General features: G+C 34.4%; 2 protein-coding genes across 6 annotated transcripts; both read right to left on the bottom strand.

Moving 5' to 3' along the window:
• Nucleotides 1-8,291: 8,291 nt before the first annotated feature.
• LOC129881723 (AT-hook motif nuclear-localized protein 10-like) lies at nt 8,292-16,007 on the bottom strand. 5 transcript variants are annotated; one of them, XM_055955850.1, is made up of 10 exons: nt 15,684-16,007; nt 14,486-14,607; nt 13,538-13,590; nt 13,053-13,184; nt 12,301-12,462; nt 11,770-11,836; nt 9,977-10,029; nt 9,595-9,726; nt 9,356-9,517; nt 8,292-8,853 (listed from the first exon to the last, which is right to left on the bottom strand). In XM_055955850.1, the coding sequence occupies exons 2-10, from the start codon at nt 14,541-14,543 to the stop codon at nt 8,626-8,628; spliced, it is 1,047 nt and encodes a 348-aa protein (XP_055811825.1). In that variant the 5' UTR covers nt 14,544-14,607; nt 15,684-16,007; the 3' UTR covers nt 8,292-8,625. The 5 variants fall into 5 exon arrangements, with proteins under 5 accessions (XP_055811825.1, XP_055811819.1, XP_055811814.1 ...); XM_055955844.1 differs by having other exon boundaries at nt 14,486-14,867; XM_055955839.1 differs by having other exon boundaries at nt 15,642-16,007.
• Nucleotides 16,008-16,337: 330 nt separating this feature from the next.
• Nucleotides 16,338-22,020, bottom strand: LOC129881712 (AT-hook motif nuclear-localized protein 10-like). The gene is made up of 6 exons (XM_055955829.1): nt 21,915-22,020; nt 21,013-21,526; nt 18,815-18,867; nt 18,216-18,347; nt 17,508-17,669; nt 16,338-16,965 (listed from the first exon to the last, which is right to left on the bottom strand). The coding sequence occupies exons 2-6, from the start codon at nt 21,497-21,499 to the stop codon at nt 16,720-16,722; spliced, it is 1,080 nt and encodes a 359-aa protein (XP_055811804.1). The 5' UTR covers nt 21,500-21,526; nt 21,915-22,020; the 3' UTR covers nt 16,338-16,719.
• Between the last annotated feature and the right edge of the window lie 1,156 nt (nt 22,021-23,176).

Here is a 23,176-nt window from a genome sequence, read left to right on the forward strand (position 1 = left end):
ACCAATACTTATGAGCTAGTGAAGGTACAACAAAATGACGTTGTTGCCGCGCCCGTTCATACCTTACCAGAGTACGAACGAATCAAACACTCATGGATCCAATCCAACCAAGTCCTATAATGTCAGGACAAACTCTCGGGGAAACATCCAACTTAACGGTTCAATCCCCCCTATGTTTGGCAACACAGGTATTGGGTTCGAGTATGGACTATACTCTTGCCCAATTCGGTGCTCGATACTCCTCCCAAGACTCAATGCTCATAAAAATCCATCCAATCAACTCATATCGACAAGTCTCATTACAACCTTGTCATCTCATCAACTCTATCACAATCACACCTTTCTCAATCGTACTATCCGATCAATCTCAAGCATATCATTCAAAGAAATTTAAATGCACATATGTAGCATCATCTAGATATAATCATTCATTTCTTTCATCCATTTGAGAAATCTTTTGAGGTTTATCACAATTTCAAGACTTTAAATTGACATTTCATATTGAGCAACATTCTCAAGAAAATAACATCCTTTATCATAATCTACATAGTAAGAAGATAATTAGAACATATTTCACAACTCATTTCTTCATCACTCATACTCAACTAAGGGCTCATTTTGGAACCTCTTAGCTCAATAATATTGACACATATAGAATCAATTAAATAGGGGACAAAACTCATTTAAACTTAGACCATACCAAGAACTCCATTTTTCATGAACATCTAACCTCAAAGCAAGAATAGGGCACATGGGTGGACTCAAAGTTCTGAAAATAGGCTAAAAATGCACCTGGCGCGATAGTGGCGCGTCGCGCCATTGCAACGCCAGGCTGAATACGCCTAAAACCTGCACACCTCGTAGTGGCGCGCCATGCCAGAGACCAAACTACTGAGGCATGTTTCTGGCGCGATAGTGGCGTGTCGCGCCCTTACAGCGCCAAGGCCAAATTTTTTGGGTTCTGGGAATTTGACCTGAAAAACCCAGCACAACTTTTAGTGGTGCGTCGCGCTAAGGACCAAACTACTGAGGCATGTTTCTAGCGCGATAGTGGCGCGTCGCACCCTTACAGCGCCAAGGCCATTTCCCCAGCAGTTGCAACCCAGGCCAAGAATGAAATTCCTGTCGTGCTAGTTCATCTTAGGATCGTCATATCTTTTGACTCCGAACTCCAAAATTTACGTTTTTGGTGGCGTTGGAAAGAAGACTCGACGACCTTTAATTTGGTAGGTCGTGGGCCACCCAGATTGATGTCCTTCAAAAGATAGGGTCGTTACAAGTCGACCCTTATACGAAATCATCCTAAACTTAGCCACGACGAATCTTTTGGATTTAATTTGATCCTAGGGGTCCTCCATGACCCCACCTCACCTCTAATACTGCTCAAATTCTCAAATACTCATCTCAACTCATGCATACGCTCCTCAATACTCGAGTTCGACCCTACCTGTATTCAAGAAGGGTTTGAATTCTAGGGGAAAATTTTGAGGGGTGTTATAGTCCTGTAAACTTTTGGCCAAGAAATTGACCAAAAGTCATATCACCAAAATATTTGTATGCTAATATACATGAAAAAAATAAAATAAATCGGTTAATTCCTATTGAATGGCCCCTAAATGCTAAGAAAGAGACATGGATCATATCGAGGCTACACGTATTGTTCCCCTGGTCCTTATGGAGGTTCATGTAAAGGTTTTGAAAGAAAAAATTGACCGAAAGTCATATCACCAAAAAATTAATGGGCTAACACACATGAAAACTGAGAAAATCATTTATTTTTTGTTGAATGGCAAATGTTGTGGATCATTCCAAGGCTACATATACTATTTACCAAAGTATTTCGGAGGGTCCTGTAAAGGTTTTGCAAAAAAATTAACCGAAAGTTATATCACAAAAAAAATCATTGGCTACACACACGAAAAACAGCGACAATTAGCTAATTTCTGTTGAATGACCCCTAAATACTAAGATAGTGGCATGGATTATGCCGAAGCTACACTTACTATTCCCTCAAGTCCTTACGGAAGAACCTGTAAAGGTTTGCAAAAATAACGACCGAAATTTATATCACTAAAAAAATCATGGGCTAACATACATGAAAAACTGAGAAAATAGCCTAATTCCTATGGAGTGACCTCTAAATGCTAAGAAAGTAGTATGGATTGTGTCGTCGCTACACGTAATGATTCAATAGTTCCTTATAGAGGAACTTATAAAGTTTTTGCTAAAAACATTAATCGAAAGTCATATCAACAAAAACTTCATGGCCTAACACACACGAAAAATTGAGAAAATTGCCTAATTTCTATTGAGTGACCGTTAAATGCTAAACAAATATTGTGGATCATGTTGAGGCTACACATAATGTTCTCCTAGGTACTTGCGGATGGTCCTTTAAATATTTTGCAAAAAAATTGATCAAAAGTTATATCCCAAAAAAAATCATGGGCTAACACAGCCATGAGAAATTGAGAAAATTGTCTAATTAATTTTGAATGGATGCTAAATGCTAAGAAAGTGGTGTAGATCACACTGAGGCTTCACGTACTGTTCCACCAGGTTCTTACGGTGGGTTATGAAATGATTTTGCAAAAAACTCATGCGCTAACACACACGAAAAACTTAGAAAATCTCCACATCTTTTAGAATGACCCTTAAAAGCTAATAAAGTGACATGGTTCATACCAAGGCTACACGTATTATTCCCCAAGGTCCTTATGGAGGAACCAGTAAAGTTTTTGCAAAGAAATTGACAAAAAACTATATCACCAAAATATCATGTCGAGAACCATTTAAAGATTTTGTAAAAAAATTGACCAGAAATCATATCATCTAAAAACATCATGGCTAATACACAAAAAAACTGTGAATATCACCTAATTTCTATTGAGTTGCCCCTAACTGCTAAGAAAGTATCGTGGATCATGCGGATGCTACACGTGAAACTCCTCCAAGTCCTTACAAAAGGTCTTGTTGCATAAAAATTATCCGAAGCCAAATCACCAAAAAAAATCATAGGCTAACACCCACAAAAAACTGAGAAAATCATCAAATTCTGCTTTAGTAACCCCTAAATGCTAACTTAAATAATAAATTATAATAATACCTTCAATTAAAAACATCCTCTAAATTAAGTGTTAAATTACTTTAATACTCCGAACTAAAAGCACCCATCTATATATCTGCATGAGTTATACACTGATTATACATTATTATACACTCAAAGAGCTAATATAGTTTAAATATATATAAAGAATACACTGACTATTCAATTCTGACCAATTCAAAATTTCTTTAAATAGTCCCAAATCATAGACTGATATTTTGCATAATTTATTTTTTTTAAAAAAGACACGAATATATTGACAAGTATGCATACTCGTGGAGGCTTTTGACCCAATATTCAAAATTTTACTTTACTCTTGGCTCAAATATAAAAAAAATAAAGAGATGTATGATAAAGCATAAATAACATTCAAATAATGTGATTTATGAATAAAATTTATAGTTTTCAAAGATATACAGTCCAACATAGATATTACAATACATATCTCAATATATAATATTATTTAACATTATATCTACAAAAATTCATATTATTTTTCTAGATTACATATAAATTTTTCTGACATAATTTCTTTTTCTCATCCCAAACACATGTTTTATATATAATATGTGTATAATCATATATATTAAGTGTATATCTACATTTATTTTACTTTAAAAGCATGAGCTTCGTAACTTAAATGTTAGATTACAATACTACCTTCAATAAAAACATCCCCTAAATTAAGTGTTAAATTACTTTAATACTCTAATTTAAAAGCACTCATATATATAAATCTACCTGAGCTATATAGTGACTATACATTATTATACATTCAAAAAGCTAAATATAGTTTAACTATACATGAAACATATACTGACTATTCAATTTCGGCCAATTCAAAATCTTCTCTAAATAGTCCCAAATCATAGTTTGATATTTTGCATAATTTACTTTTAAAAAAAGACACGGATATATTGAAAATTATGCTTACTTGTGAAGGCTTTTGAACCGATATTCCAAATTCTACTTAACTCTCGGCTCAAATATATTTTAAAAAAAAAGAACCAAAAATGAAGATATGTATGATAAGGCAAAAATCACATTAAGTGAAAGCGATTTATGAACAAAATTTGTAGCATTCAAATATATACAGTCCAACATAAATATTATGATATGTATCTCTATATATAATATTATATCTACGAAAATTCATATTGTTTTGCTAGATTACATATAAATTCTCTTTGACATAATTTTTTTTCTTTGTTACAAACACACCCTATATAGACGTATATAATAAGTGTATATCTACATCAATTTTACCTTAAAAGTATGAATTTCCTAACTTAAAGGTTAAATTACAATAATACCTTCAATTAAAAATATCCTCTGACTTAAGTGTTAAATTACTTTAATACTCCAAACTAAGAGCACTCATCTATATATTTACCTGAGATATATATTGACTAAACATTATGATACACTCAAAAAGTTAAATATAGTTTAACTATACATGAAGTATACACTGACTAATTCTTGTTGAGTAGCCTCTAAATGCTAAGAAAATGGTCTGGATCATGCCGAGTCTACACATATTGTTACCCTGGTCCTTATAGAAAGGTCTTGTAAATATTTTATAAAAAAATTAACTGAAAGTCATATGAGCAAAAAAATCATGGGGTAACACACACGAAAAACTAAGAAAATTATTTAATTCATGCTGAATAGCCCCTAAATGCTAAGAAAATATCGTGGTTCATGAAGATGCTACACAAATTGTTCCCCATGTCCTTACAGAAAGTCCTGTAAAGGTTTTGCAAAAAATTGATAGAAAGTCATATTACCAAAAGATTCATTGGCTAATACACAAAAAAAATTGAGAAAATCACATAATTTCTATTGAGTGACCCCTAATTTCAAAATCAATGGCGTGGATCATGATGGGGCTACAATACTATTCCCTCGGATCATTACGGAGGGACTTGTAAAGGAGTTGGAACAAAATTGCCGAAAAATCATATTACCAAAAAATTCATTGACTAATACACACGAAAATCTAAGAAAATCGCCTAATTCATGTTGAATGACACTAAATGCTAAAAACATTGTGTGGATCATGGTGAGGCTATACTTATTATTCCCCGAGTTATTACAGAGGGTCACATAAAGGTTTTGGAAAAAAAGTGTCCGAAAACCATATCACCGAAAATTTCATTTCCTAACACCACGAAAAAAAATATGAGAAAGTCACCTAATATCTGTTGAGTAGCCCCTAAATGCAAATAAAATGGTGTGGATCATGGCGAGGGTATACATATTGTTCTCCCAGGTCATTATGGATGGTCATATAAAGGTTTTGAAAAAAGAAAGCCTGGAATCCATATCACCAAAAAACTCATTGACTAACACATACGAAAAATTGAAAAAATCGCCTAATTTTTGTTGAGTGGCCCCTAAATACAAAAATAAAATTGGTGTGGACCGTGGTGAGGATATACGTATTGTTCCCCCAAATCATTATGGAGGGCCTTATAAAGGTTTTGAAAAATAAGTGTCCGAAAATTATATCACCAAAATATTCATTAACACATATAAAAAAACAGAGAAAATCAGCTTATTTCTGTTGAGTGGCCCCTAAATATAAAAAAAAAATAATGTGGATCATGGTGAGACTATATGCAATGTTTCCCCAGGTCATTATAAAGAGTCTTGTAAAAATTTTGGAAAAAAGTTCCAAAAGTCATATCACCAAAAGATTCATTGACTAACACACAAAAAAACTGAAAAATCGCCTAATTCCTGTTGAGTGGACCTAAATGCAAAAAAAAATGTCATGTATCATGATGAGGCTATATGTATTGTTCTCCCAGGTTATTACAGAGGGTCCTGTATAGATTTTTGGAAAAAACTTCCCAAATATTATATCACCAAAAAATTCATTGACTAACATATGAAAAATTGAAAAAATTATCTAATTCATGTTAAGTGGCCCTTAAATGTTAAAACAATGGCGTAAATCATGGTGAGCCTATACATATTATTCCCCCAGGTAACTATGGAGGGTCCTTTAACGGTTTTTGGAAAAAAATTCCCAAAAACTATATCACCAAAATATTACATATTTTTCTCCAGGTCATTACTCGAGGGTCCTCTAAAGGTTTTAGAAAAAAACATATTCGATAATCATATCACCAAAAAATTCATTAACTAACACAACGAAAAACTGAAAAATCGTCTAATTCCTATTGAGTGGCCCCTAAATACTAAAAGAATGGCGTCAATCATGGTGAGGCTATACCTACTATTCCTCCATGTCATTACAGAGGGCCCTATAAAGATTTTGGAAAAAAGTTCCCGAAAATAATATCATCAAAATATTTATTGACGTTACACGAAAAAATTTTGTGTGGATCATGATGAGGCTATACATATTGTTTCCCAAGATCATTATGGATGGTGGTTTTAATGTTTTGGTAAAAAAAGTGCCCGGAAATTATATCACAATTTTTTTTGACTAACACACACGAAAAACTAAGAAAATTGCCTAATTCCTATTGAGTGACCTCTAAATGCTGGATCATGGTGAGACTATACGTACTGTTCCCCTTGATCATCATGGGGGTCTTTAAAGGGTTTGAAAAAAAAAGTGGTCGAAAACTATATCACCAAAAAATTCATTGACTAACACAGACAAAAAAAATGAGAAAATCGTCTAATTTCTGTTGAGTGGCCCTTAAATACAAAAAAAATGGCATGGGTCATGGTGAGTCTATACATAGTGTTCCCCCAAGTCATTACAAAGGCTCCTGTAAAGATTTTGAAAAGAAAGTGCCCGAAAATCATATCACCATAAAATTCATTGAAAACTGAGAATATTGCCTAATTCCTGTTGAATGACCTGTAAATGCAAAAAAAAAGGTATGGATTATGATGAAGCTATACATACTATTCCCTACAGAGAGTCATGTAAATGTTTTGTAAAACAAGTGCCTGAAAACTATATCACCAATAAATTCATTGACTAATATACATGAAAAACTGAGAAGATCGTTTAATTCTCGTCAAGTGGCACCTCAATGCTAAAGAAATTGTGTGGAACATGGTAAGGCTATATGTATTGTTTCCCCAAGTCATTACGAAGGGTTTTGTAAAGGTTTTGGAAAAAAAAGTGTCTGAAAACCATATCACCAAAATATTCATTGATTAACACACATGAAAAATCAAAAAAATTGCCTAATTCTTGTTGAGTTGCCCTTAAACGCAAAAAAAAATAGTGTGGATCATGGTGAAGCTATACGTACTGTTCCTTCGATCATTTGTTAAAATATTTATATAATTTTTGCTTTGGATATCACATATTCCAATCCCTCCGTTTCATTTTATATACCTTAATTTGACTAGACACGAAGACTTTTAAATGAATCTTATGACGTTAAACTAGAAATGCATGTAAGATACCAAAATTCCCTGAATCATGGATCTTAAACATGTCTTCTGAGATTTTATTTCAATTCATTTGTGCATCAGAGTTTTCATTTGTATTGCATTATGCAATTATTAAATTGTGCTGTCTATGTTGCAGTAATATTTGGATAGACTGCATTATTTATTGTTGTTTAATAACATTATTCTTGTTTAATTTAAGTAATTATATTATACTATAAAATAACTGATAATCTCACGAACCCTGTTAACTCAAATATACACATAATTATATTAGGCTGAATGACCAATGTGAAAAAAATGTGTCACAAAATTAGGCCACCAGTTTTTCTAAAATAAGGGATGCTTACATACTGCCCACATAAACACTCGATCTATACTATAGTCAAGTCGTTCACCCATCTTACTGTTATGTTCCTCGTGTTGGAGGGAAGAGGACCATGGTTCGTCTAATCCATTCAAGTTTTGACCGGTCATTAATTAATTCGTCAATTTATTAACTTAAGGCAGTTTGACTTGCCGCCCAAATTCATTTTATTTAAAAATTGGTTGATTTAGATTAAGCTTGTAGTCCAAATTGACCAACGAAAAATCTTGTCAAAATATTTATATAATTTTTTTGTTTGGTATCACATACTCCAATCCTTCCATTTCATTTTATACGCCTTAATTTGACTAGGCACAAAGACTTTAAAATGAATCTTATGATATTAAACTAAAGAGGTATATAATATACCAGTCTGAGATGTAGAAATTAAATAGTTATAGAATATCAAGTGATGTTCTTTTTAGAACAAACTAAAAATGAAAATAAAATACGTAAATTCAAGCAGGAGTCATCCCTAGATAGCAGTACTTACAAGAGTTAAAACAGAACAAGAAAGCCAAACCATGACCTATTATTGATGAATACACAAAAAGCTAAATTAACAAGACAGAAAATGCAGAAGACCTAAGCATCAGCAAAAGTGTCTGTGGTCCTTATTTCTGCACAACTACAATTACACCAATGTAAATTACAACAATCCCCTCAAGAGTCTTCTTCAGTGAATTAGTCGGCGAGGAGTTCAATCGTTCAGAAAAGAGCGTGGAAATAAACTCATTCCCAGGACATGCTCGAGATTCATTGCAGGTTATCGTTTGCGGTTCCCAGACCGCTTTGATTTAGGGTGACTGGGTAGCTCACTGAGCAATCCACTATACATGCCACGTGATGGTGGGGTATTGGCCCCCGTCTGACCGGCTAGCTCACTGAGCAATCCACTATACATGCCACGTGATGGTGCGGTACTGGCCCCCGTCTGACCAACAGATTTGAGATTCATCAGACCAGCAGCTGGACCGAAACTAAATACACTTACCTGGAACATAAGCCATTTAATTAGTGGCCGGATACAAGATACTAAATATATAACTTTATCAAGGTGCAAAAGGAAGATATTGAATGTATTAATCTGCTTGCTGCGTGCATTTGTAAAGCCAGAATGGTTTCTTCCGAAGGAAAGAGACATTCATAAGTATCGAGAGTGGTATATACACCTCATAATCAACGGATTGCTCGCTCGAATAGATACCTAGACCAGCTTAACTAATTGCCAATTAACACTAATCCAGGAAAGATGGATAAAACTGATTCTGATCGCAATATCCAAACCTTTTCAAGAATCAGATGTAATACACAACTTGAAGAAAAACTCGAAGCATCACATAGAAGAATCAAGTAGAGAAGAGAGAATATAAGAACCCCTGGCTACCTAATCTACATAAATTTGAAATTTCTACTCCCAACTAATAGTGAATTGTGAGAAATGACTTAAAAGATCGAACACATGCTACATATTTGAAACTTATGAGAAGGCAAACCTCGACTGGTGATGCAGCAATTAGAGCACCCGCCACAGCACCACCAAAAATCCGTCGTTTAGACCCAGTGAACGATACACTAAATCCACCTGTTCTGCTCCGTTGATCACCATTTTCAGATGGCAGAAATGAACCAGATAGAGTCAGTATGTTAAACAGTCCCTACAGGAGGAAAAGGTCAGAAAAACACTCAAACACTACAATAATGCAAGGATGGTAAAATATATTCAGACGTAAACCTCATAGGTCGCAATTCCTCTGGACGTGTCAGCTTGTAATACACGCACACTTGATAATTCACCAGTCGCGGACGAGATACAAACAGCCCTTGGACAATAGTGAGTAAATGAAAGTATTTTTGATGACACATCCTGAAAAACAGAAAATAAGGATTAGTAATATATTGTCCTGAGATATTGTCTGCAACTGCCAACCAAGTCAAATTCTACAGAACTTTCTGAATTATTGACAACAAAACTAACATGGGAAATAGTTATAATTCGAGATATAAGAATATTTGCTGGCTATACCCAAGTTTTTTATGAAATTAAATATTCTTCAAGTCAAGGAAAGGATTATCTATATAGCATTCAAAGGAAATACAAAGGACAAAGAGGTAACCTCTCCTGTTTTCACTTTGATAATATGTGGAATGATTCCAGATCCTGTCGATCCTGCAATCAGAAAATGAAGGAGAGAAGTTCAATCGATATTGCGGACGAAACAACACAGGATAATGGGGAATTCTGTTATATAGGGCAAGTGCAACATGAAAGAAAAGAATCGGAAAATCAGCATTCATCTTCTATTACATATGATTCGGAGGATTCATGAAAATGTTAGATCGATTAATTCAACAGGGTAGAAATTTCTAATATAAATTTCAGAAACAAAGGAATCAGTTACGCAACTTGTAAGGCAATAAATTTAAAAAGGGAACTCCTATGAAATTGGCAATAAATGATAAAAGGACGTTGAAATTTGTATACATACACAGAGCCGTCACAGCGGAATATTAATAGGAATGTACCATCCGGGAATCTATATCCTCTCATCTATTTTCTTTACACCAAAAATAGAACAATTGAATACAACTCATCTTTAGCTTCTGTGATAAATTCTACTTACCTTAAAATTCTAGCATTTCTTTCTTTCCAAATTGACTACAATTTGCAAGCTGTCACCATCGTTGTTTTAAGTGTTGTGGAGAGTCCTTCACTTTGCACGCGCCAATGGCTATTAAACCAAGCATGCCAGACTGATGGAATCCCACGCGTTTATATAGGTAGGCTAGGAACTCTTTGGCAGAAACTTTAACCCTATGGACGACTTCATAAAATATGGTTGCCCTAGGGATTCCTAATAAAACGTTTCCTCCATCAAGGAAACTTCCGGATATATTTGCATGACATGAATCAAGGTGCACAACAGGTTGAGCGTTTCCCCTCGCTTAACAAGCACTTCAGTATCATTATCGAGGCTAAGGCTACTTTTACTTGCTAATTAGCGTAACCCTGAAGAAGCAACGCTAAGCAAATGATAGTTCACTTTATAAGTAGTTTTCAATTTATTTGTCCTATACATGCTTATAATTATTAGTCTTGGACTACACATACATATTTGTAGTTTTCCTCCATTTGTGTCTTTCTTTGTTAAAGCCTACACTTTATTTACACTTTACGCTTAAGGCCCAATGGACCTTAGAGCTTTTTTGCCTTTGATAACACTATGGAAGACAAAGTAAATAATATATTACCACCTAATATGTGGTCCACATAAAGATCCACAAAAGGAGACATTATTTCTAACAAAGGGAACTTATATGAAACATATAGTTATAAGCTATCCCCACCCCCAAAAAAATAAAAAAATATCCAGAGTTATAGACTAACTTTTTAAACTCTATATGAAAGACTTTTCGCATCTTCAGAAGACAAAATATTTACAACATAAGGGTAACTAAATAGTTCTTTAACATTTGCCAAAAGGTGAAAAAGGAAAAAGAAAGAAAATCAAACATAAAAGAAGAGACATATGCAATAAACAATATACAGAATATAATTTCAAATCCTTATACATGAGCACTCATAAACATTGTGATCATTTAAGGTCATCAATAAACTACCAGAGCACGGAGGGTATATTAGTAAATCCACCCCACCCCCACTCCTTGTAAGATTTTGAAGACAGTCTGATGCAGATCCATTGATCAAAAGCTCAGCTCTCTTTAGTATTATAATACTCCTAACGGCTAACAGATCAAAAATGATCACTACTTTTTGAAATAAGTATTATGACAACTAACTTGTTTGCCTAAAGAACCTCAGAAAATCACAAACATTCTATATTCTGTAACACATGAGAAATGCTGATAAATAAGCCAATGCCAATATCAATAACCATTAAGAATTTACCTGGAATCTGTTGGTGGTGGCAGGTGGAAGGTATTCGACCATTTGCAACGAAATCACCAACAATTATCTGGAATAGAAGCCATTAAATTAGTGCCAGCTAAGTAAACAAAATGTGTCACACGGGCAACCTAGATAAACAAATGGTAGTGTGAGCATAAGAGCCATCCTTTCACCTCTGTTATGGAGGGTCTCGGAATTGAGAAGTTTCCACATACTAAATATTATTGTATCAAGGAGGAAAAAAAGATATTGAATATATTAATCTGCTTGCTGCGTGTGTATTTGTAAAGCCAGAATGGTTTCTTCCAATGGAAAAAGGCATAAACGTAATCAGAGTGCTATATACACCTCATAATCAACGGATTGCTCGCCTCAAATAGATAGCTAGACCAGCTTCACTAATTGCCATTTAACACTAAATCCATGAAAGACGGATAATACTGATTCTGATCTTCCTGTATAGTGCTATAACACTAAAAGATAGAATACATGTTACATAATTTGATCTTTGAGACTTGTGAGAAGGCAAACCTGGATCGGTGATGCAGCAGTTAGAACACCCGCCACAGAACCACCAAAAACCCGGCCATCGCTTCCAGCTAATGAGACACTTAATCCACCAGTTCTTCTCCGTTGACCGCCAATTTCAGACAGCAGAAATGAACCAGAGAGAGACAATATCTCAAAATGTCCCTAGAGGAGGAAAAGAAAAGCACTCACCACTATAATAATGAAAGGATAGATCCAAAAAGAGTGATGCAGAAGAGCAGATTTTTATCAGCAGATCTGTGAATTCTAGAAGACAAAAGTAACTAGTAATTTCAGGCATAGAATGAAGTTGAAATCAAAGAATAAGATTAAAATCCATACGAACTGCATATGGACTTTAGAAATAATAGTAAAAAACATACCACTCAAGTAAAATGATGAAAAATGGTAATATTTTCCTCTCAGCTAAGGAAGATGCCCTTGTAATTAATATGAACTAAACAAGAGCCAAGTTAAATCTTACAATACAAGCAGAGGTGTCAAAGGTGAAAAGCATTGAAAGGCACCAAATTGAGGCTATAAGCGCAAGACGCAAAGCACAATTCAAGTGTGGGATTTAGTGAAGAAAAAGGTGTTAATAAATATTTAAGAAAATAAGACGATAAAAGTAATGCAGAATAAACATAGAAAGGGACATTAATTATATGGACAAGAGAACTGAAAACATAATTAGCTGAAATATGTGACATGGAACATGAAATGCTAATATAAGTCAAATATATTCAGACGTAAACCTCAAAGGTCGCAGCTCCTCCAGACATTTCATCTTTTATTAGAGACGCATTTGATAATACACCATCCGTTGACAAGATACAAACATCCCTAGTACAATTCTGAGTAAATGACAGTACTTTTGATGCCACATCCTGAAAATCAGATAAGAAGGATTAGTAATGACCAGCGACTTAAGGAGCCGTTTGTCCATGGAAATATTTTCTTTTCAAATTCTTTTTTTTTTTTCGTTTGGTTATACATTGGACTGATTTTTTGAAATTTTTTTGAAGATGTGTTTCAAATTGAAAAAGTAGTTTCTAGGAACACATTTTTCACAATCTATTTTTTATGTCAGTAATACGTCTTTTACCAAAGTGACTTGTAATCAGTAATAAATTTTTTGGCCATCATTTGACTTGGTTGGCACTTGGCAGTTGCGGAAAATATCTTACGAAAAGATTGTATATATAGCATTCAAAGGAAATACAAAGGATAAGGAGGCAACCTCTCCTATTTTCACTTTGATAATATGAGGTGGGAATCCAAATCCTGTTGATCCTGCAATCAGAAAATGATGCTGAGAAGTTCTATTGATGATGGTGGACGAAACAATAGAGGATAATGGGGAAATTTACTATACAGGGCAAGTAACAACATGTATTAAATCTCCCCACCCCCACCCATCCCAAAAAAAAAATCATAAAAGAAGAAAAATGAAAGAAAAGAACCAGAAAATCAGCATTCATCTTCTATTACATATGATCCACGAGCATTCATGAAAATGTTGGATCAATTAATTCAACAGGGCAGAAATTTCTAATATAAATTTCGGAAACGAAGGAATCAGTTGTGCAACTCCTAAGGCAAAAAAGTAACAATATACCCAGTGTAATCCTACAAGTGAGGTCTAGGGAGGATAGAATGTACACTGACCTTACCCCTACCTCATAGAGATAGAGAGGTTGTTTTCGATAGATCTTCGGCTTAAAATAAAGCAACTCTTAAGTCAATAAATTTAAAAAGGAATTTCTATGAAATAGGCAATAAATTATAAAAGGATGTTGACATTCGTATGCATACACAGAGCCGTCGAAGCAGAATATTAAGTAGGAATTTACTTTCTTTCATAACAACAACATACCCGTTGTTTTTATTTAGATTTTGTATACATATATAGAGAGAGAAAACGAATTCATTGCCGTATGGCTGACGGCGGTTACTAGCGATTCCGGCTTTATGCAGGTGAGTTGCAGCCTGCAATCCGAACTGAGGACGAATTTTTGGGGTTGGCTCACCCTTGCAGGATCGCGACCCCCTACTATGCAAGAAGAATTTACAGGGATCCTATAAAGTCTATCAAGGTACTTGTCTCCTCTAATTTACTTTCGTTAAACCAAAAAATAGAACAATTGAATACTACTCATCTTGAGCTTCTGTGATGAATTATACTTACCTTGAAAATTTGTAGCATTTTTTTCTGTCCAACTTGAGGGTATACAAGCTGCCACCATTCTTGTTTAAGTGTCGTAGAGAGTCCTTCACTTTGCAGGCGACTATCAAAAGCGGCATGCCAGACTGATGAAGTCACAGGCGATTATATAGGTAGGGTAGGGATTCTTAGGCAAAAACTTTAACCCTAGGGACATCTTCGTAAAAAATATGGTTGCCCTAGGGACTCTTAAGGAAACATTTCTTCAATCAAGGGAACTTCTGGGTATATTTCCATAACATGAAGCGAAGCGCAAAACATGTTGAGTGTTTTCCCTCGCTTAACAGGTGCTTTAGTATCATTAACAAGGCTCTATGGCTACTTTTACTTGTCACTTATCGTAATCCTGAAGAGGCAACACTTTATAAGTAATTTTTTTAAATTTCTTTATCCATATATTTGTTATTCATGCTTATGATTATTATTAGTCTGAGACTAAACATATATATTTGTAGTTTCCTTTGTTTGTGTCTTTCTTCATTAAAGCCTACGCTTTATTTACTCTTTGCGCTTAAAGCCCCAACGGATCTTAAGCTTTTTTGCGCTTTTCTCCTTTGATAACACTGTGGGAGACGAGGTAAATAATTTATTACCTAATATGTGGGCCACATTAAAAATCTCCAAAAGGAGACTTTATTTCTAACAAAGGGAACTCATATGAAGAGAAATTTTGCATCTTCAGGATACAAAATATTTAAACATAAGAGTAAATAGTTCTTTAATATTTGTCAAAAGGTGAAAAGGGAAAAGAAAGAGAAAATCAAACATATAAGAAGAGACATATGCAATAAACAAACAATATGCAGAATATAATTTCAAATCCTTATACATTAGTACTCATAAACATTGATCCTTCAAGGTCATCAATAAACTAGCAGAGCACAAAGGGTATATTGGTAAATCCACCACCCCCACTCCACCCCTTTTGTAAGATTTTGAAGACAGATCCATTGATCCAAAGCCCAGCTTTCTATGATCTAAGTACTACTTTTGAAATTAAGTATTATGACAACTAACAATTTGCCAAAAGAATCTCAGAATCACAAACATTCTATAATCTATAACACATGAAAAATGCTGATAAATAAACCAATATCAATATCAATAACTATTAAGTTACCTGGTATCTGATTCTCGCAAGCCTTGTGCTGGTCAGGTTTACCGTGATTGTCAATTTGTTGCTTTTTGCTGGAACCAGAAGGTCTCCCTATTGCTTTCTTCAAAGAATTTGACGAAGCTGGTCCACAGAAAGAGCTTGACCAGCTGCCTAATTAACCGGCGCCGGCGCCGGACGGCGAAGAAGCAGGATTGAAATCTACAAAATAACTTTTTTCTCAGAGAAAAACGAAAATTACAGCTTCAGAACTAAAAACCCTGACAAAGCTCGTTAGTATGGATAAAGGTTTCTGTTGGAAGTTAGATAATATTGAATTTACGCCCTACCGTAAATATTTTCTAACTTACAGAGTTCACCTAGAATTTTAAATTTATGAATTTAATTCGTTGCTCAAATCATCCTAAAGTATTTCATTTTATAATGAATCTGACACGAGTAAAACGACATTTTTGATGAATCTAGTGTGCATTGTTCAACTTGAACTTATGAAGTTCAATTCTTAACTCCACATCTGATTATGTTACTAAGATCTTTTAAAAAATGTTTCCAGACGTATATCAAATTGTAAGTTATTTATTTTTAAAGGATTCGAACACCTTAGTTTGTGAAAATATCAAGCTAACAGGAAACATTTACCTTGTCAAAAGGAAATATATAAGAACTGACTTTGACAGAAAATGAATAAAGCACATAAAAAAGTACGGACATAATTGATGTTCTTCTAGATCACAGAATTGCAATAAAATACACAACTAAGTTGAAGATGGCTAATATGAAAAGGGATCCCTAGATAGCAATACATAATGACAGGTAGAATAGAACAAGAAAGCCAAACCATGTCCTATGATTGATGAAATACAAAAAAAACACTAAATTAACAAGACAGGAAATGCAGAAAACCTAAGCATCAGCAAATTGGCACTTCTCACAAGTTCTTGAACTAAGGTAAAAAGTGTCTCTGGTCCTTATTTCTGCACAACTACGATTACATGGATTAAAATTACAACAATCCCCTCGGAGTCTTCTTCAGTGAATTAGTCGAAAAGGAGTTCAATTGGTCAGAAAAGAGAGCGTTAATAACTCATTTCCAAGGTATGCTCGAGATTCCTTGCAGGTGATTATCGTTGGTGCATACTGGACCGCTCTGATTTAGGGGACTACCTGGCCCACCAGATGATTCACTATAAGTGCCACGTGATGGTGGGCTATTGACCCCTGTCATACCAACAACACCAAGATTGGCATTCAACGGAGCAGGTGATGCCTCAAAATGGTTTGCTGATTTTGGCTCTTTCCGACCATCTGCAATGAAGCTACCTACGATAACCTGGAATAGAAGCCTTTTAATTAGTGCCTGCTATTGTAAACAAAATTGCTCTCAACAATTAACACATGCGACAAGTGCCCAGCCATTCACCTCTGTTTTTTGAGTGCAGCTTTCTTCTTCTTTTTCTTTTTCGGTTACTTTTTCAATATGGTAAACCTCACACACATCAAAAAGTCAAAAATAACTAATGAAGAAATAGGATGGTACTTTTTTAAGTACCCCACCCTTCACAAAAAAGGGATGATGCTTTTGCCTGCTGCACACACATTCTTTCTTTTTTCTGAATGATGCATGCTGCGTGCATTCATAAAGCCAGAATAGTCTCACCCAATGGAGAGAGGTATATAAGTAATCAGAGTGCCAAAACTTAATAATCAACGGATTGCTTGTCTGGTATAGATACCAAGACCAGCTTCATGAATTACCGATAAACACTAAATCCAGGATAGGCGGATACTGCTAATTCTGATCTTCCTGTTTGGACTTGACAAACAAAATATTCTAACCTTTTCAAGAATCAGATGTAATGTGAGAAGGCAAACCTGGACTGGTGATGCGGCAGTTAGAACGCCTGCCACACAACCCCCTAAAATCCGTCCATCAGATCCAGCTAATGATACACTTAATCCACCTGTTCTGCTTTGTTGACCGCCAATTTCAGACAGCATAAACGAGCCAGAGAGAGACAAAATGTCAAACCGTCCCTACAGGAGGAAAGGTCAGAAAAGCACTCAACACTGAAATAATGCAAGGATAGACAATGTGAAAAGAGCAATGCAGAAGAGCAGATGTTTATTAGCAGATCTGTGAGTTCTAGAAGTGACAATCAACTAATTTCAGGCACAGAATGAAGTTGAAATCAAAGAATAAGGTTAAAATGCATACGAACTGCATATGGATTTTAGAAATATTAGTAAAAATAAACATATCCCTCAAGTAAAATGAGGAAAAACGATATTTTTTCCCTCACATACAAGTGAGAGATGCCACTGTAAGTAATATGAAGTAAACAAGAGCCAAATTAAATTACCACAATCTATTGAGGCTTTAAGTGCAAAGCATATTAATGTGCGGGCTTTAGTTGGAAAAAAGGGCACTAACGAATATAAAACTACAAAATATAAGTAATGCAGAAATAACAATAAAAAGACATTAATTATTAGGAAAAAAATTGAAAAATTATAACTAGTTGAAGTATATGAGATGGAACATGACATGCTAAAACAAGTAACATATATTAAGAAGTAAACCTCATAGGTCGCAGTTCCACCAGACGTGGCACTTTGTCTAAGAGTCACATTTGATATTGCACCACTGGCAGACAAGATACACACAGCCCTTGGACCATTCTGAGAAAACGACATTATTTTATATGCCACATCCTGAAAACCAGACAGTAAAGATTAGCAATACAAAAAATATAATGACCTTTAACTTAATATCTGGAAAACTATCGCAAATGTCCAAGACATTACAAGAATCCAAAGGCAACACAGGAATTCCAAGAGTTAAAACATTAAACACATGTCGATATTTAGATCCGTATTACAAAAGATCAGCGCTACACTGGTTGGGTAATAAGAGGAGGGGTTTCAAGGCAATTGGACAAGTAAAAGAGGGTGAAAGGGCTCAACCAGCTTCTCACCTTTCCTAACTTAAATTCTCAGATGTCTTGACAATGAAATGGAATTTTTGACAGCAAAACTAATATGGAATAGTCATAATTCAAGGCATGAGAATGTTTGCTGGCTACTCCCAAGTTTCATAAGAAATTAAATGTTCTTCAAGTCAGAAAAAAAAGGATTATCTATATAGCATTCAAAGGAAATACAAAGGATAAAGAGGTAACCTCTCCTGTTTGCACAGCGATAATATGTGGTGTGAATCCAAAACCTGTCGATCCTGCAATCAGAAAATGACGTTGAGAAGTTCTATCGATGATGTTGGACAAAAAACAGAAGGATAATGTGGGATTTTATTATACAGGACAAGTGCAACATGTTTGCAGCCTCCCCACCGGCCCGGCCCAAAAGAAGAAACAGAAAAAAAAGGAAAATGGAAGAGAAGGATCTGAAAATCAGCATGTATCATCTATTACATGTGATCCAAGAGAATTCATGAAAATGCAGATCAGTTATTTCAGATCAGTAGGGTGCAGAAACTTCTCATATAAATTTCGGAAACAAGGATGGCTCATTTCTAAAATGAGGATGAGATGCTATAGTTTATTTGTTTTATTTATTTATTTTGAAAATGGAAAAGTAGTATTTCTCAGCATTAAGGACATGCTGAGACCTCCAGAAATTTGTTCAGAACCAAGATTACTTTCGATGATCCTAGGAAATCTACTAATTGTTCTGTTTCTTCTATAGAAGACTCTTTACACCAAAAAATAGAAAGTGGCATTACATTTGTCTTTGATTTCTGAATACTGTTGATTCTATCTTCAAAACATCTACCATTCCTCTCCTCCATATTGTCCACCAAATACAAGAATTTATTAATCTCCATCATTTCCTTGGACTCTTTTTTCCCCCTCTCCTAATAAAATGTTTCCTTCCATCAAGGAAACTTCCGAATATATTTGCATAACCATAAAATATTATTTGATTCTTTACTTAATTGGGAGACTAGTGTTGTCAAAAGCGCACTTAAGCCCTAAAGCAAAGGGCAAAACATGTTGAGCGCTTTGCTCGCTTAAAAGAAACTCCAATCTCATCATCAAGGCTCTAAGGCTACTTTTCCTTGCCAATCAGCATATTCCTCAAGAGGCAACACTTAGCAATTGATGGTTGACTTTGCAAGTAATTTTTTTTCAATTTCTTTGTCCATATACTTGTTATTCATGCTTATAATTATAAGGTTTGGACTACACATTCATATTTGTAGTTTTCCCACATTTGCGCCTTTCTTCATTACTCAAGGTACTTAAAGCCCCAACGGACCTTAGAGCTTCTTTACGCTTTTCGCCTTTGGTAACACTATGAGAAACAAGGTAAATAATTTATTATCTAATATGTGGGCCACATTAAATAAGGAGACGTTAAGGGGACCTCATATAAAAATCCAGAGCTATAAATAACTTTTAAACTCTATGTGAGAGACTATTTGCATCCTTAGGAGACAAAATATTTACACCATAAGGGTAAAGAGTTCAGTAGTAATTCCTTCTTTAATATTTGCCAAAAGGTGAAAAAGGGAAGGGTAAAAAAAACAGAAACTCAAACATAAAAAAAGCACATATGTAATAAACAATATACAGAATATAATTTCAAATCCTTATACATCAGCACTCATAAACATTATGATCATTTAAGGTCATCAATAACTATCAGAGCACAGAGGGTATATTGGTAAATACCCCTTCTGTGAGATTCTGATTCATTGATCCAAAATCCAGCTTTCTTTAGTATGTATTATAATACTCCTAACGGCTAACAAATCAAAGATGATCTAGTACCACTCCCTCCATTACCTTTTACTGGTCCCGTTTCATTTTACGAAAGTCAATTTGATTAATTTTTGGAGCTAAATTCAATTAGATTAACTCAATATTTTAAATTTAGATGTTCGAAAACTATACAAAAAAATACTATAAGTTGCAATTCTTCTCATATTAAAATAATGGAAAAAATATATATTAAAATATTGGTCAAAATGCATATAATTTGACTCGAGAGAGACGAAACGTGACAAATAAAAGTGACAAATAACTTGTCTCAATTTAGAACATTGAAAGCTAAAGCAAAAGGTCAAACCAACTGTTTGCCTAAAGAATCTCTGAATCACAAACATTCTATTTAATCAGTCCAAAATGAATATTACCTTTATCCCAATTTATATCACTCGCTTTTCTTTTTAATCAGTCCCAAAATGAATAACATATTTATATATTTAGTATAATTTAACTTTAAAATATTCATTGTATCCTTCTTGAAATGATTTATAATGGTATAAATATGTATCACTTATTTTAGACGACTTTTCAAAATCTATTTTTTTAAAATTCCGTGTCAAATCAAATATACGAAGGGAGTAGGAGTTTACCAAGACTGTCAACTTGTTGCTTTTTGCTGGATCCAGGGGGTCTCCCTCTAGCTTTCTTCAAAAAATTCGGCGAAGCTGGTCCCCCAGAAAGCGTTTGAGCAGCTGCGGAATTAACCGGATCTCGGGGCGACAAGCTACCGCCGGGAGGACCTCCAGCAACCGGCGGTGAAGAAGCAGGATTCAAACCCAATGCCATAGACCCATCCGGCCCATATTTCCTAGGCCTCCCTCTCTTCCTTTTCATCGGTTCCGACGAATGATTATTCAAGTTCTGTAACATAACAGACCCAGCACCGGCAGCACCTTCAGCCGACGGGTACGGCGGCGGCGCAAACACAGCCGTAGTGTCGTCTCTGTAACCCATATGCATATTCTGAACCACCGGCGTCGTAGTCGGGACATTCGCCGGAGAATTTTGAACTCCGGTGATACTGAAATGCGCTTCTCTACTCGTCATTACTCCTCCACCTGCCTCAGATACCGACATTTTTCATCGATTTTTTTCGAAATTCACCTGAGAAAGAACACCAAAACAAGAAGTAATTTTTTCAGCTCCAATGGCTTCTAAAAATCTACAAAACAACTTTTTTCCCCCAAATTGTAACTGAAAAAACAAAACGAAAATTATAGTTTCAGAGCTAAAACCCTAACAAAGCTCATCAGTATAAACCCTAACCCAAGAAATTCAACTGAAAAAACAACACCAGAAAATTTTGCCAAAATTGATCAGCTTAACTATTAAACCCAGCAATTTTTTTCCAAAAATTATAACAGATCAAGCAAAAAAAAAATAAAGGTCGAAAAACAGTATCAACCATAAACAATTTTTAAAAAGTACTATTTTTTTCGGAAAAAAAAAACTGAAAATTCAAATGAAATAAGAAGAATTTCAATTTTCTTACCGAGAAAATAGGAAATTGTGAAGATGGAAGAGAAAAGAAAATATTTTAGGGTTTAGAAATAGCTTTTTTTTTCTGAAATAATTTATGTTTTTTCTTTGATTTCCGTATATATTACGACATTGATTAAAAATAAAAATAAAAATAAATAAAGGTGAAAAAGGAAAAAGGCAGGTAAGAAAAGGTAAGGCTAAAATTGCTCTAGTACAATATAATTATAGATTGCATTTAATTCCAATACCTTTTTTTTTCCTTCAAATTTATCAATATGATGAATACGTGACGTGACGTCATGACTTTTCATTTTTTTAAATCTTGCTTAGTCATAAAAAAATAGTATCTATTTTTATTTAATTAGGACAAAGATACCTTATGACAATGATGTCATTAGATTATAATTTATAATTAAAAAAATTACTAGATAACTATATAAAAATAAATAGAGCTAATTATGTCTTCTTTTTCTTTTTTCTTGGGTGAACCAGGCGAGACGAACAGATATTTTGGGGAAACTCAGACTCAGATAGAATAGAATTGTGCGTAGCGAGTCCTTTGAGTCTTATATTTTGATCGAGTTTACCGTACCTCCGTTCTTTTATTCCTGCGCGAATCTCAGCAATTACTTGTTCTAATTTTACATATTGATCATGGTCATAATAATTGTTACGTTCTACCATTGTTACGTTAGAAGGTTCCACACGAGCTCCCGTCCTGTGGCGTGGTGGCAGAACCATTAGGAGAGCGGCTCAGTGTTTAGATAGGGTGCAGGAATCATGCAAATTTTATTTACGACAATAACAATAAATCTAATATAATCTCATAAAGTAGGGTATGAGGGTAAATTATGCACAGACATTATCACTATTTTAGAGATAAAAAATTATTTTTAATAGATCCTTGCTCAAACTATAATAAAAGTAAGAATTTTTCTTGTTAAAACTGAAAGAGATCTCTAAAAAGAGTAAATATAATAAATACATATGTAGAGACTATATTATTTCATGTAATGAAAAAACACTCAATTTTTTTCTAAGTATTACAAACAGTTACTAAACTATTTTATAACTGAAAAAAATCATTTTTTATTTTGCTTGCATATCATAAAAAGTCTCTGGAAAAATAAGAAAACGTGATGGTAGACATAATATTTTCTTTGCGAAGATTGTTTCATACCTATTTATTTTTTTAATTTCTCATTTAATATTTAGTATTCGCTTTAAGAATCAACTAATTTGTATTTACGCTGAGAAATATCAGATTAAGGT

This window comes from Solanum dulcamara, chromosome 1, assembly GCF_947179165.1.
Source record: "Solanum dulcamara chromosome 1, daSolDulc1.2, whole genome shotgun sequence".
Classification (NCBI taxonomy): Eukaryota; Viridiplantae; Streptophyta; class Magnoliopsida; order Solanales; family Solanaceae; genus Solanum; species Solanum dulcamara.

Bases quoted from the DNA above. Each gene is read 5' to 3' on its own strand.
- LOC129881723 (XM_055955850.1), bottom strand. From the start codon at position 14,543: ATGGTGGCAGCTTGTATACCCTCAAGTTGGACAGAAAAAAATGCTACA. The intron at 13,591-14,485 runs GTAAGTATAATT...TTCTGATTGCAG, and splicing joins AAATGCTACAAATTTTCAAG to GATCAACAGGATTTGGATTC. The intron at 12,463-13,052 runs GTTTACGTCTGA...TTCCTCCTCTAG, and splicing joins GAGGAGCTGCGACCTTTGAG to GGACATTTTGAGATATTGTC.
- LOC129881712 (XM_055955829.1), bottom strand. From the start codon at position 21,499: ATGTCGGTATCTGAGGCAGGTGGAGGAGTAATGACGAGTAGAGAAGCG. The intron at 18,868-21,012 runs GTAAACTCCTAC...TTCTGATTGCAG, and splicing joins GCAACAAGTTGACAGTCTTG to GATCGACAGGTTTTGGATTC. The intron at 18,348-18,814 runs GTTACCTCTTTA...TCTGGTTTTCAG, and splicing joins TCGCTGTGCAAACAGGAGAG to GATGTGGCATATAAAATAAT.